This window comes from Chroicocephalus ridibundus, chromosome 4, assembly GCF_963924245.1.
Source record: "Chroicocephalus ridibundus chromosome 4, bChrRid1.1, whole genome shotgun sequence".
Classification (NCBI taxonomy): domain Eukaryota; kingdom Metazoa; phylum Chordata; class Aves; order Charadriiformes; family Laridae; genus Chroicocephalus; species Chroicocephalus ridibundus.
The window spans coordinates 84,804,697-84,819,036 of record NC_086287.1 but is presented as its reverse complement, the minus strand read 5'-3'; the positions used below and the strand labels follow the sequence as shown (position 1 = coordinate 84,819,036).

Below are 14,340 nucleotides of genomic sequence, written 5' to 3'. Positions count from 1 at the left end.
AAGGAGAGGCAAGAAATAACCTCTTAGACTGCACACAGCCTGTGGCTCTTCCCTCCGGATGAAGATTTGGTGTGCGGTTCGTTTACGCCTGGAGCACACAGGTACAGTGTGTTTTACCAGGCCCCTACCTGGGACTAACTTTCTATTTCTCCTGTCTAACTACTGTGTCTTTGCCTTTGTGTAGAATACTGGTTTAGAGCCTTTCTATAGTTGGGTCTCTCAGTGCTGCCTTCTCCAGAATGCCCTGTCCCTTCTGTCCCTGCTGTTGTCTCCTTGCCTTCGCGGTGCTTGGGGTGACCAGAGTGGCAGAGCCAATTCTGTGACACACTGTGTGCTTGGCGTTGGGTCTGAGCCGGATGTCATTACCAGCCAGGGCCCCTGCTTTAGGCCACTGGGTGTCCTTGGCCAGGACCTTCGTAGTTGTGTTGCAAGGTGCTGATACACAAATTGATGTCGCTTGGGCCTTGGCTGGTAACTTTTTTGGTTCTGAGCCAGGTAGTGGTGGGAACAGTGGAAGACGGGTCTTCAGGAAAATAGCATGTGGGCTTCCCCTGCCCTTCTGCTGCCAGTTTGCTATTCAGATGTCCAAGACCATTAGCGATATTTTTATTTTTTTTAAGGTGATCACGTTTGGACTTTGAGTGGCCTGGCTGGGTGATGGATCTGAGATACACATTAGTCACAGCAGGACTTGAGGGTGGAATGATGCCTTTTAGAGTGGAGTAACTTTTGGATTTGCACCAGATCTGTGTAACTAAATGAGAGGAACTGGACAGGAGGCCCTTGGCTCTAGCAGCTTGCTGACCTTTTGGCCCTGCAGAAGGCTTTGTTTGCTCAGGCTTTGCCCTGGTAAGCAGCTGGCTGTCCTGGGTTGTTTCTGTTGGAGTTACTTCTTGGGGACATTAATTGAATTTAGTTGCTTTCATGTTTGATTGTTTCACATGAATGGTGTGTGAAATGTTGAGTTCATCCTGAGATTTGAAATCTGTATCATAAAATTAAAACAAACATACAATATTTGGAACTGTTACTTTCCAAAAAATTTAGCTCGGGTATTTTGGATCATCTTACTCATCAGTGTTATATTGCACATTCACTGAAAGGACAACAGAACTCATAAAGAACACCTTTGCACACAGTTTTTAAAATGGAGATCAGAACTCTTTTAAAAGCATGAAAAATTTTTTTTTTGATCAAAAATTTTTTAACCAGTATGGTCTGCAAAACATTCATGTAGATGGTAAATGAAGTTGGTGGAAAGGAAGTTGCCAGTGTGGGCAATTGTGTAACTAAATAACTAGTGATACACTTGTACATTTTACTCACCACTGCCTCTGCTAGGTCTCCTGTCTTCATTCATGGAAAAAGTTGCCTCCCCTCGTAGTGGGGTGATGCTGAGCAGGAGGAATGGGGGTTATACACCTTCTTGCTGCTGTGAAGCAGAAACTGGGAGGTGCCAAATGCCATTTGTCTGAAAGTCTTCCATGATAATTTGTGTCTCTTGCAATCAGTGACATTGGAGAAAATACTTCTGACTTTCTGGGAAGTATCTAAACAAAAAATGGTGGATGTTACATTTAAAAAAAGAACAGTGAACTTGATTTGCAAAATGGTGAATGTTACATTTAAAAAAAGAACAGTGAACTTGATTCGCACATGCAGTCATTTTCATGCAATTCTCCTTCCTCTATGCAAATGTGGCCATTTTTAGAGCAACTCCTGCAGATATCTGCTTGCTTCTCTCTGGAAGTTCAAATAGTTCAAACTAGTAGCAGTTCCGTAACTGTAGCATTAACTCTTTAAAGCGAGAACATAAGCAATGTGGTGAGCTTTTTCAGTAGTGTTTTACAGCTTGCAACAGCATAGTGTTCAGTGTGGAGCTTGTTTTTATACTATATATTAGTTCTATTTATAATGTTGAATAGTATATGAAGAACACTGTTTTGGCCTTGATTACATAAAGGAAGGAATAAAACTTACTTGTGGCATACTATTTTTTTTGATACTTTCTACACTTGATTTCTGTGAATATTTCTGTTTTCTGCAAAATGAAATACAAGCTTAAGGTTTATATTTTGAACTGTGACATGCTCTTCTTGTATGACTAGAATATAACACTTCAATTTTTACTTTTTATTTTCTTTTTCTAATACAGCAAGAGTCAGATTGGCATAAAGCTCATATAGCTACAATACAGAGCCCCCACTTTTAGTCCATGCAGCAGGAGCAGCGGCAGACCCATAGCACTGGGGAAGGGAGAGGGGAGCGTGGGAACATTCTCTGCTTCACTTTTTCAGGAAAAGATGCAAAAGGAAGAATGTTTATTTTGTACGTAGCACGTTGAGGATCTGATTATAGAAAGTGTAAGACGTAGCATTGCCCACATGCCTGGTGTTGAGAACTGCAGCTTTCCTATCTCATTAAATAAGTCCCTCTTTAGATGCTGGAGATACAAGCTGTCCTCGTTAAGCTTTTGTGTTAATTTTATTACAAGGGAATATTGCAGTTGAAGAATTGAATAAGTACCTGCATGTTTGACTATGAAATTGTCTAGAGGTAAAACACAATGATTTATCATGTTTGTTTATAGCTGTAGAAAATATGAAAATACCATTTTTTCCCCTATTCATTGCATTTATGTTCTTTTGGGATGTAGCATCTTTATGTATTGGCTAAATATCAGACCTTTTCAAATGATCAGGTCAGTGTCTCAGTTTGATCCTGAACGACTTGGTGTGTAATCAGAACCGCTGAGTTGTAGCGCATCTCTAATGTGCTTGTCTAATTCAGTGCTGCATAGCTCGAAAACCCCTTCTTCCTAGCTTTTGGCTCTAATTAACATTTAGATGTTTCATGATCATTGCTTAAGTTCCTGTGCCATGTGAAATTCATGTCTACTTAGGAAAAATAGTCACCAATTTACTTCTACAATGCATATAAATTAACCAACTCTCTTGTTCCATCTACATTTATATGCAATCAAGAAAACCAATTTAATCATACTTTCCACTGTAAGGCACCATAGCTTGTAGAGCAAAGAGAAAAATATTTTCAGCTATGCATATATCAAGACTTCTTATAAAATTCTGGGTTTAATGGGTTTATTGCATTTTGATGCATTCAATCTGAATATCGAGAGAAGTATAAAGTAGTTAAGAAAGAAAGTAATCAGAGTACTTTAATGAGGGATGCTGACATGCATATGGGAATTTCTGCTGTATTTTATGTGTAGTCATCTTTTAAAAAGTGGGAATACAAAAGGATATTTGCTCTAGATGTCAGAAGCAGAACCATCTGCAGCAATGGCTTCCTGAAAAACTCATGTGTCTGTTGTTTTAGTGGGTGTGAGACTCTCGGGCTCTATGTCTTGTTTTGTCCTGCTGTGTCTTGCTTGCTGCTTTGTCTGGGGATTTTCTATCATATGTATGTGTCAAAAAACACCCTGTGAATGAATCGGTATCTTTTTTGGCTGAAGATAAAATCTTTATTCCCCAACCACTTTGACAATATTAATACAGGTTTTATATCTCAACTATAATAGCTAAAGGAACATTTTGTTGTTGAATTAAAGGGCTTCTTCCCGATATGGCTGGATTATTCTTTTAAGTACTGAGGTAAAAAACACTGTTATGAATTACTGTTTGATATTAGCCTTGTATGTTGCAATTGCCGCAGTAAGGAAAAGAATGTCCTAATTTGATCAAATCAACTTATGTGGATTTGTAGGAAAGGGAGAGAGTGGCATAAAGTGTGACAAATAGCTCGGACTAAATAAACTGATGGAACAAATTGTATTTGTCTACATTATATTTTCCTCTGATAATGTCCTAAGGTTGTTAATCAGTGTCGGTTGCAGTCTTAGGAAATAGAATGGGTTTCTCCCAAAGTGAGGAGCACTGTAGCAAGTTTCCTGCCCAGAGCCCTGGAGTGGGATTTCCCAGCCTGACCGAGCTGGGGGTGAGAGGGAATTAGCTCAGTGCGGTGCTGACTCTGGCACAGGAGAGAGGAAGACTATTGAGGTGGGATTAATTAACAAGCTATAGATTCATAGTGCATAACAAAAATAAATCTTTCACACGCATGTGTGTATAAACATATATGTGTGTGTTTATATAAAATGTGTATGTAAATGAGCTCCTAGGGTAAGTGTGACCATTGTCTGGATGTATGGCTCCAGCCTGTAAACATGATCATGAGATGCCAAGCCCTCTCCCGTTAAGAGCTGTGTTTGGCCAAGGGTAAGGGCTTAAAAATCTTCGTGCCCTTTTCCAGAAGCTCCAGTTCCTCCAGCCTGGCCTTGACCATCTCCTGCTGCCAGCTGACCCCTTCTCACTCCTCAGGCTCTGCTCACATTCCTGCCGATGCCTTCAAGAAAGCGCTCTTGGCTCTCCAGCTGCACCAGTTTGCTAGCAGGAGCAGGGCACTCCTAGGAGCTGTATTCCCTCCCTACTTTCCTGTCTGGTGAGAGTGTTATTTAGGCCAATCTGTTGGGCAGTTCTGCCTGATATGATACCTTGCAAATGATAGGTGCTGTCCCTCATCCTGAAATGGGATGTGTATGTTGTCTTTTTCAGCTGATTTCTGTTAGGATACAGACAGATTTGTCTGCTGTAAAAAAAAATATTATGGACCTGTAACTGTTGATTTAGTAAATTAGTAAAATGAATGGGAGTCTGATTTCTGCAATAAATTGTGTGTGAAAAAAGGTTTCATTGACTTAATTCTTAAATTATTTTAAAAGGATGAGGTTAGAAAATGTAATTAACTCCTCCTGAGCTCTGCATTAATAGCCTTCCACTGTTCTTAACTGTGTAAGGGCTGCACTGGGGATTAACTGTAGTCTTAAATTGGACAGTCTAGGATGGGGGAATGAGTAAGAAAATGTTCAGCAGTCTTGAGTTTAGTAACAAAATGACACCAACTTGTAACTAACTGACTTTTAAACTCTCACTGCAACTCTCCCCGCCTTTTGTTCTTGCCTGTTGTCAACAACATCTGCCCAGAGAAGTATAGCAGGACGTTGCAGGAGTTAAAACATTAAACCTTCTCATTGTTCCATAACACTTTAAACTTTTTTTTTTTTCCCTCCACAGGAAATGACCTAGAGGCCTTACAAGTACATTTGTGCATTTTTGTTCTGAGTCTACAATTGAGGGCAAATGCAGTCTGGAAGCACCATTTCTTAATCTTACAACGGAAACAACTACCTCAACAAAGAAGGAAAGGAGGAAAGGGGAAGAAGGCTTGCAATAATAAACACTCTAATTTTTAATAGCTGTACTTGCAAAGTCTTCTGTAAACAGAGTCCAGATTCTTTTTTCCCTCCAGTATTAAGAAGAGACACTACAAGTAAACTAATTTGGCAGACTGGATCTGTCAAGACATTTGAAGATATTTGATCTGCTGACATAAGGATTTGCCTTTTCAAGGAAGGAGCCTCTGCACTGCTCTTATAATCGCTGTTGATCGGTGGTTTGCTCCACTTTTCCTGGTATTACTAATGGTGAAATTGTATTAAGGTATTGCTTCTAAAACTATTGTTTGCATTGACAAAAATAACTTTTGTAGACTTAATAGCAAGTGACAGTAATATGCTCATGAAGAAATTGTAGGCGGTAACTTCTCTGCTCTGGCACTGCTTTTCTGAGTGCAGAGTGGAATACCAAACTAGAGACAGAGCATTATTAAGATAACTTCGGCTTGCTTTTTGAGTACAGTTTCTAACTGCAGCAGGGCTGCACTGAACACCGAAAATACAAAGTCAGCAAATCCGCTGCCTTTCTCACTGCTGATACAGATTATACAGACGCTTGCCTTTTTGAAATGCCTTTTGTGAAACCTATGTACACAGTCCTCCACTGTTACTGTACATAACTATATATTTGAGGAAGGAATTTGACAAGTGATTGTTAAATTGAGAAATCTTTAGACAAGCACTCACTTATGTATTGCTGTAGTGCACAAGAAAGCAAAATGGACTATAAGCGGCGCTTTTTGCTTGGCGGGTCCAAGCAAAAAGTGCAGCAACACCAGCAGTATCAAATGCCTGAGCTAGGCAGGACCCTGAGCGCGCCACTGGCATCCACCACCCCGGCGTCCCCCTTGGTCTCCTCGGCTGCTGCGGGCAGCTGCAGCCACCCCGTCTCCCACACTACTCCCATCGCGGACATCCAGCAGGGAATCTCCAAATACCTGGATGCACTCAACGTGTTTTGCCGTACGAGCACTTTCCTTACAGACCTTTTCAGCAGTGTATTTAGGAACTCGCACTATTCTAAGGCAGCTATGCAACTGAAAGACGTGCAGGAACATGTCATGGAAGCAGCGAGTCGACTCACAGCAGCAATAAAACCAGAAATAGCAAAAATGCTGATGGAACTGAGTGCAGGAGCTGCAAATTTTAAAGATCAAAAAGAGTTCAGCCTACAAGACATTGAGGTAGGTTACCTTGTGGGATACTGTTCTGCGTGTGAATTTCTGTCGTTCTTTCTTAATTGGACTTCTCTTCAAAATCACTTCTACAACAAAAGTTCTCTCTGCCTTGCTTTGTACTTGTGGGCAACGCTGGTGAAAAGACAACATCTATTCTTGTGTTTTTTTTCTTGAAAGTATTAAGTCATTTGCAATACCTGACTTCCAACTATGTTGAGTTAGGAATTCAGTGGGTATTCCTGTATAAGAACTTGCACCTTATTTAAAGATTTCATGAAATAAGAAAAATGAATTACAATTAAATTGTACTACCTATATGATTCTAAATGGTAATGTTCCATATGATTTAAACTTAAAACCAGCAATGCAACTACCTCTTTCTTCTTTGGGGAAACCACGATTAGTTTAAAAAAACATAATAATGCAAAACAAAAAAACCCCAACACTCTGCCCTTCCAAACCAACTAAATAAAAGTTTTAAACACTTTTTTGTTTTATGTTAGCTAGTATTTCTAGTGATATTAAGCCATCGTATTCTAAATTAACCTATACTTCCCTTAGTATTATCTGTTCTGAGGGGAAACCACTTGGGAGTGGCCTGTTGTCATCAGTGTTTGTATAAAACTGCATATTGTTGACTAATGATCAAAATTTATGTAAAATAACATTTTATTGCTCTTCAAAACACTTGTCTTTGTGAGCTGCTGTGCTTAAAAGGCAAATACCGTGCTAGTGTGAGAGATTTGTGCTGTAAAACTTTGTCATGACCTTGCTGTACAGCAGTCAGAACCCAGAGGTTTGAAGCTGGGAGCGTCCCCAGCGCTCCTCGCGCCTCGGTACGACTGGGGATTTCTCTGCTAGTGACAGTCACATATGCATCCCTGGTGTTTTAAGTCATTCTTCGTGTTTTGATGTATTTCCTTACTTTACAGCAGTCTTTGCAAAGTTTTTCCTACAGAATTCCATCCTGAGTGGAAAACCTGATTTTGAGTTCTCTTGTTTTTGATTTAGGTTTCGGGTAACTTCGTAAGGATGAATGTTACACATGCATACTTGTCAAGCATTATCTGCTTCCTGTAACTGCACAACTTATGGGTGAAGTAGTTCAGTAGAATGTTATTTGTAGTACATAACTGTAGTGAGGAATATGACTGACAGTTTTCAGTGTTGTATACTCAGTATAAAATGAAGGAAGATTGGCTATATATTTGTTACAAATGTCTTTTGTAGACTGGTATTTTTGAAAATAATAACATCACTATGTTTACCTAAGGCTGTAGGAAAAAAAAAAAAACAAACTTCTTTTTTCTAAACTTAAAAAATCAACGTGAGTTTATGTAATTAGGATCTTGATAATACCTGTGCTGAAAGACTTTTTTTTTAATGAAGAAGGAAAAAAAAAAAAGGCAAAAACCTGCAAAAGACTCCCAGTTTTCTAGGGCTTTTTGTAGATTTTGAAACTGTCTTGCAAAATGTTGGCAACTATCTGTATACTACTTCTGTAACCTAGTCAAGCAATTCTAGGTGCTAATTCATAGCTTCAGTCAGTGGAGTTCCTGAGCAAAAGCAGAGCATTGTTGGCATATGTTGGCTGCGCATCTTGCCGGCTTAAAGCAGAGGCAGAGAGACGTGCTCTGGTCTCTGCTTTGCCTGTACAGACCTGATCCTTCTTCCTCAGCTCCGTCTCCACCTGCAGCATTCTCTGCACCAGGCAGCTCTGCATGGTTGGGACAGACAGAACGAGAATCTAAGCAGCACAGCTGGATTGCTTGGTTTTCTTTTCAGGTGTGTCTTGTGGAGATCGACCACTTGTCACCCTACTTTTCTTACACCTTTTCTTATTTAAAACAGCATCTTGCGCATAGCTTTTAAAAAAGTCAACATGCAAGATTTATGGGTACCTTTGTGTAATGAGATGAACATTGCATTCTGGTTTTGCTTAAGAACCAGTAAAATTTAAGGATTTGACTCTGACTGACGCGCTTGTTTTATAAGTCAGGCAGGGAGCATGGTTGAGATTATTTAAGTGTATGGACAAGCAATTTGGGTGGTTGTGCCCTGGAAGCAGTTATCAGTTGCTCATTGTCAAAATGGACCTTGGCCAAGGTCAGGATAGAGAATATATTTAAGTTTGTGGGTGACTTGACAGTACGTTATATAAATATGCTGGAAGACTTGCTGAATTAAAAATAATCTTGAATTGAAGGAATGAGTTTTCCAGTTGGGATGGAATTCAGAGGGGAAAACTGAATGTTATAATATTTAAATAGAAATTTTCAGTCTCACAAGTGGAGCCCGCTGGGCAGCAGTTGTGAAGATCAATTCTGGGGCTCATGATAGTCATATGCTGAGTAGGAGTCAGTGTTGTGCGGCTGCAAATAATAAATCAATGGTGTTGCTATTGTGCCAAGAGGCAGTTGTCATGTATTTAATGCAACTGTAACCTGCAAGAACCATGAAATAAGCATTCAACTCTCTTCACTTTGGTTATTATGGCCTTAAATGCAACAGTGCCCCCATGCACCACTGCTGTTGCGCTTAGAGAAATAGTGAGCAACTGGAGAGACCCCAGACGAGAGTAGCGAGAGTAATTGGACACCCAGGAAATAGGACTTCAGGACAAATTGCAAAGACTGACTCTGCAGAAGAGAAGACTAAGAAGGAAAATCAGAGTTGTTCAGGTATGTAAGAAGCTGCCAGAAGATGTGGCAGCGTCCTGTTCTTCGCGTCCACATAAGGTGGAGCAACAAGTAATGAACTTAAATTTCAGAAGGAAAGATTCATGTTAGATGTTGTGGAAGCACTTTGTCACTTTGTAGTGTTAGTGAAGCAGTGAGGTGGATTGCTACAAAGGGCAGGGAGCCTCCATCACAAAGAACTTACGGAACAGGTTAAACCTGCGTCTAGCAAAACTGACCCAGGTGAAATTGCTCCTTGCCTGGGACAGTGGGGTGACCTTTTGAGAGCCTCTCCTGCTCTGCTTCTCTACGACTTGGAGTCTGAGCTATATATGCTGAAATTTTAAATTAAAAAAATGTGTGATTTCCAGCACCCCACCCCCCAATACATAGAAAAGTTAACATTTCATAAAACTACCAGCAGGATTGAAAAACTCGCAATGGAAGCAAAAAAATATAAAAGGCTTGCCTGACTTCATCAGAGTTCGCTGGCCAGGGGAAACAAGGGGAGAACAGTGTGACAGGCAGTGTAATTTTTTCCTTGGGAAATACAGGAATAGCTAAAGTTGCTTTTGCAGTTTCTCTAGTAGGTGACTGAAAGAACTTACAGCTCAGAGAGAATGGAGAGATGGTCAAATGTGTGAGTGGCAGCTCAGCAATATTCCATGAAGAGGAGCTCCAGAACATCTTCTGTGAGGGATGGAGCCTGGTATTGCGGAAGCAGCAGGGGGGTGAGGTGTAATCCATGGAGGGGTGGGAGGACAGAACCCAAAATTCCTGGGAAGGACATGAGAATGAGGCTTTCTCTGTGCATGAGTCCAGCTGAGGAAAGTATACTTTTCCTAAGCCGTCTTCAACAAAGGCTGTGTGTTTTGAGGAAGAATGAGAAATATAAGCAGAGGAGGTTTGGCTTTAGAGATTTAGGAGAGAGCTATAGCATTTCTGAGGTGCCATACGTTTTTATCTAGTCTAGCGGGCTCAGGGAAGGCAATAGCAAGAAAACTTCAAGTTCTGATGAACATACACTGACTTGGATTTGGACTAAAAACGGTTGTGCAGCCTGCACTGTAGCAGCACTGGGAGAGGTTTTTAATTTATTTATATTTTTTTTAGCAGAACAGAGCTTGCTAGTTTAGAACTGTCTGCCAGGATGTGTAAGAAGGTGACTTCTCTTGATCAAAGTGTTGGTGACAGATGGAGTTTCCCAAGGTTTCTTAATTTCAGAAATGCAAATGCTGATTTTTATTTTCTGGCTTTCTTTTTCCTCTGTCAAAAAACTTTGAATTCTCAGGTGTTTTATGCCTGTGTGGGTGAGGAACAGCTTGGAAATCAGGGGGAACAAGTTGAGTTTTCCAGATCTGTTAAAGTTTTGTAAGCTGGAAGAATGCAGTAAAACTGTATTTCTGTTAATAAAAGCGTTAAAGGAAATCAGCGGGTGGGAATTTAAAACTGCAAAAAAGTTTGTCTGTTGCCTCGTGTTGTGAAGCTTTGCAGCAGCCTCAGTGCTGCAAAATGCAAAGAAGGAATCTTGGTTTAGTTACATGGAGCTTGGGTATTGCCTTGAAAGTGGTAGCAATGACAGAGATGTACACGTTGTGTTCCTGAACAACAGGGAAGCTTGGGCACTCTGTTTTGTATTAAATGGAGATAATTTTGGCCTTTTATGTGTATAAAATAACTGAAGATTTTTGAACAAGAAGCTTATGGGACAAAAGCGTCTGAGTAAATAAAAAATGTAGGCTTTTCTTAGCAAACATTGTAAAGCCCAATTTAAATATATTTTTTTATTATTATTATCTTTCCTGTGATTTGCAGAGATTGAATTCAGACTCTTCTGAGTTGAGGAATTGTTAGTAGCAAAAAGCTGCTTCAAATCAGTAGAAAATGCTGGGGCTTGCTGGAATGACGTGCTCTTATCTTGGTCTATAATCTCATGCTCTGCTCTCAGATCTGCTAGCGTTGTCTTTGGAAATATTTTGTATTACATTTTAATTGCTGATTTTTATTTTGAAAATGCTTAACGCTTAAATGCTTTTTTGCTAAATTATGGTGAGCATTTTAGTAGCTGTCAATATCAGCTTATCATCACTGCTTGGCTTTTAGGTTGGCTCTCAGCAGGAATGAGTCTGTTAGGTTGCCCTTGTCTGCTCATCCTGCAGGTGTAAAGGTGCACCTTCTGCTGGAATCCAGTTTATCTGGTAGGTAACTCTTCAGTGAGCAGGATCCTGTCTTCCCTTGGAGGTGCTTTGGTCATGAGATCATTCTTCCGAACTGCAGGGCATTGCTGCGTAGTGAAGATGAATAATATTCTGCCTGCTTTCAGGAATATGTGGGAAAGGGGGTTATCTCATCATCTGGTACAGCAGTTTGAGTCATACCTCGTCGTTCACTTCATTATAGTGCTGTTTTAACCTCGTCTCTTCAGTGGGTAGATGGGTTGTGCTTACTGTTACCAAAGCCAGTAAGAACTCTGTTAAGGGAAATGAGGGTAGTAGGAAACCACTGAATAAGCATGTTGTGGTGTTTGGGGGTTTTTCAGGGTTTTGTTTGTGTAGGGAAAGAGCTCCCCACTCCCCATCCACCTTCCCCCCACCCCCCCCCAAAAAAAAAAGAGAGAAAAAGAAATACTACTACAAAAAATGGTGCTTGGAACTGCAGGTCAGTGTTTGTTTGGAAGTTGGGCAAGTTTGGAAGATGGGCACTGGTTACTTGCTAACTTTATTAGTGGTAGTGTTCTGTTATAAAGAATCTGTTGTATAAGATTTGCTTGCCAGGGAATTTGCATGGCATCACTGTTTAGCAATGAAATGTGGCAATTTTATGTGTGCACTTTGGCCAGCAAAATATTCCAAAGTTGATTGTGTGCCCCATGAGGAGGATAATATGGGACAGAGTGACCTAACACTGCATCTCCACCTGATGCTTCTCTTGGTACGTAACCGGTTTGATTGAGCTTGTCACCTGCTTCAGAGACAAGGAAGTCTGAGGTGAGACCTCACCAAAAAGTCCTGTTGCTTCCAGCTGCCGGAACAGGCAGGCAGTTTCCTTTCGGTAAGGTCATTCAGCTGCTAGGAGAAATAGTTGTCCTGCCTGGTAACGGGTTAGGAACACCAAGGTGCTAAATCTGTATTTCTTGGGACAAAAAATTTGCAAGCTGAAGAGCTTGTTGTATATGCAATATAAATGATTCTAAGAAATGGAGTAAGAAAACACCAACACTACCAAGAAAAACTTACTAGCTGACACCGGTGATGATTCCAGTTCATCTTGGATTACTACATAGTCTCCAGGTTTTGGGTTGTTCTTATTATGGCCTAAAGCAGGAGAGTCAAACACTTCTGCATGCAGAAAGTAGGGAAAGATAAACTCTAAAAAGAGATGGTGGTGTCTAACTATGAAAAGACCGCATCCATACGCTAATATCATTCTGCAGATTTTGCAATGAGAGATTTAGTATATTGCTTTACGCTCTCTGGTAGCTGCTGGCCAACCCTGGCTGTGTTTGTGAAACTGGTGGCGGCCGTACTTCTTTCCCACAGTAAAGACAGATTCAGCTCTTTGGAAGAAAATCCTCAAGAAGTGAACTTTAAAGCAGAGTGAGTTTGGCATCTGCAATGAGTGTTTGACAGTGTAAAAACCCTCCACCACTTGGATTTTATTTAAGCAGTTAAAACCATCCTTACCCATTTCTGAGGAAGACACAAATAGATTATTTTTCAAACAAAATAGAAGGTCAGTAAAGCAGATGTTACTATTTATCTTCACTGTTTGACATTGTAAATTATACTAGGAATGTTGTGTGCTGCCACTTAAAAACTAAATCATTTGTTTATTTTGAGCATTATTCCCAGGCAGGGGAAACTTCAACCTCTGTACCTTAAATATTCTTTGAAACTTAATCGGCTTGGAATTCCTAATGAGTCCTAGTTTCTTCTTCCCCTGAGAACTGCATTCTTCATACAGAAATATTCAGATAGCCAGTTGTCTTTTCTTGCAGTTTTCTTATAAATTTTTCTGATCTTATAGCCAGGAAAGCTGGAGTTTTCTTCATTTTATCATTTGCTGGCTGCTTCTTTTAATAAGGCAAACTCCACTTTCAGAGCTCAGTCAAAGTACCAAAAATGTTTAATTTTAAGCCTGTACAAAGAAGGGAAGTGATTGAACCAGAATGGAATGTCAAAAGGAGTCCGGATGCAGTGGAAAAAAGCATTGCCACCACTGGCTCTTCTGAAGGAGATAGTTAATGCATATAACTGTTCGTGGGACTGCAGAGTCTTGCCAGTAAGATCATTGTGTCTGAATATTTTTATTCCAGAAGAATGTAGCTGAAAATAAGCCAGATGATTTATTTGCTCCAAGGCACGATGGCTTTGTACATTATCTGTGTATTTTATGAATTATTCCTAAAATGGAATTCAAGTTGAATCTTTTTTAATAAATCAAAGTCAAATATACATTTTTAAACCACTTTGTGTGACGAACTCCATAGAAGAAACAAAACACTTTGAATAGCTTTTAAATACTTTCTGCAGTAATTTGGAAAATACTTGCTTCTCTGCCGTGTTCTAGTTAGGCTTTGGTGTGCTGAGGAGAGCATGGCCCTGGGGGCCGATGGAGCTGCTCTCCTGCTGGCCTCCTGGGTGGCTGTGCTCCCATCGGCTCTCCCACACCTAAACACTGCCTTTGTGCCACCTGCTCTGTTTGGCCTGGAGTAACTGGGGCACATGTCTGTCCTTGGCCATAATTCTCGTTAGCATTGGTCAGAGAGGGAGATGAATGGGGGATGGAAAGGTGGAGGGAACAGGTCCGGGGTGTGGAGCCCAGCTGGGGCTGGTGGAGGAGGGTGCTGTGCCCTGCCCTCAGCCCCGCGAGCGGCACGGTCAGCCCTTCGCCGCCCCGCCTCTCCTCACACCCTCGAGCGAGGATTACATGGCCCATTTCAGTGAAATACTCCAAAGAGAAGATTTGTGCCAGCGTTAGCAGTTCCTGTCAGACAATGCAAGTGACAGGGCTGCAACTTTGTGCAGGCGTCCTGCAGTCACCGTTGTATTCTAAAAATGGCACTCTGCTGCCACGGGATTATGTGCCAAAGTGGTTTTCATGCTTGTTACTGGTTATTGCTCTGCTTGGAAGATAAACTGCTGGATTAAACTTTACTGATTTTTTTATGATCATGTTTTTAAAAAATTTAGATTTTTTTTTTGGTTTGGTTTTTTTTCTTTAGCATAAA

The 14,340-nt window shown here is 40.6% G+C and overlaps 1 protein-coding gene across 5 annotated transcripts in view; it reads left to right on the top strand.

The window, feature by feature from the left end:
- Nucleotides 1-14,340, top strand: part of GARRE1 (granule associated Rac and RHOG effector 1) — a 62,567-nt gene that overhangs the window by 25,473 nt on the left and 22,754 nt on the right. For all 5 annotated transcript variants that reach the window (XM_063334594.1, XM_063334593.1, XM_063334596.1 and 2 more), the window contains one exon: nucleotides 5,094-6,438. In XM_063334594.1, coding sequence (XP_063190664.1) covers nucleotides 5,944-6,438 — 495 coding nt within the window. In that variant the 5' untranslated portion in view covers nucleotides 5,094-5,943. The remainder of the gene's footprint in view (nucleotides 1-5,093; nucleotides 6,439-14,340) is intronic.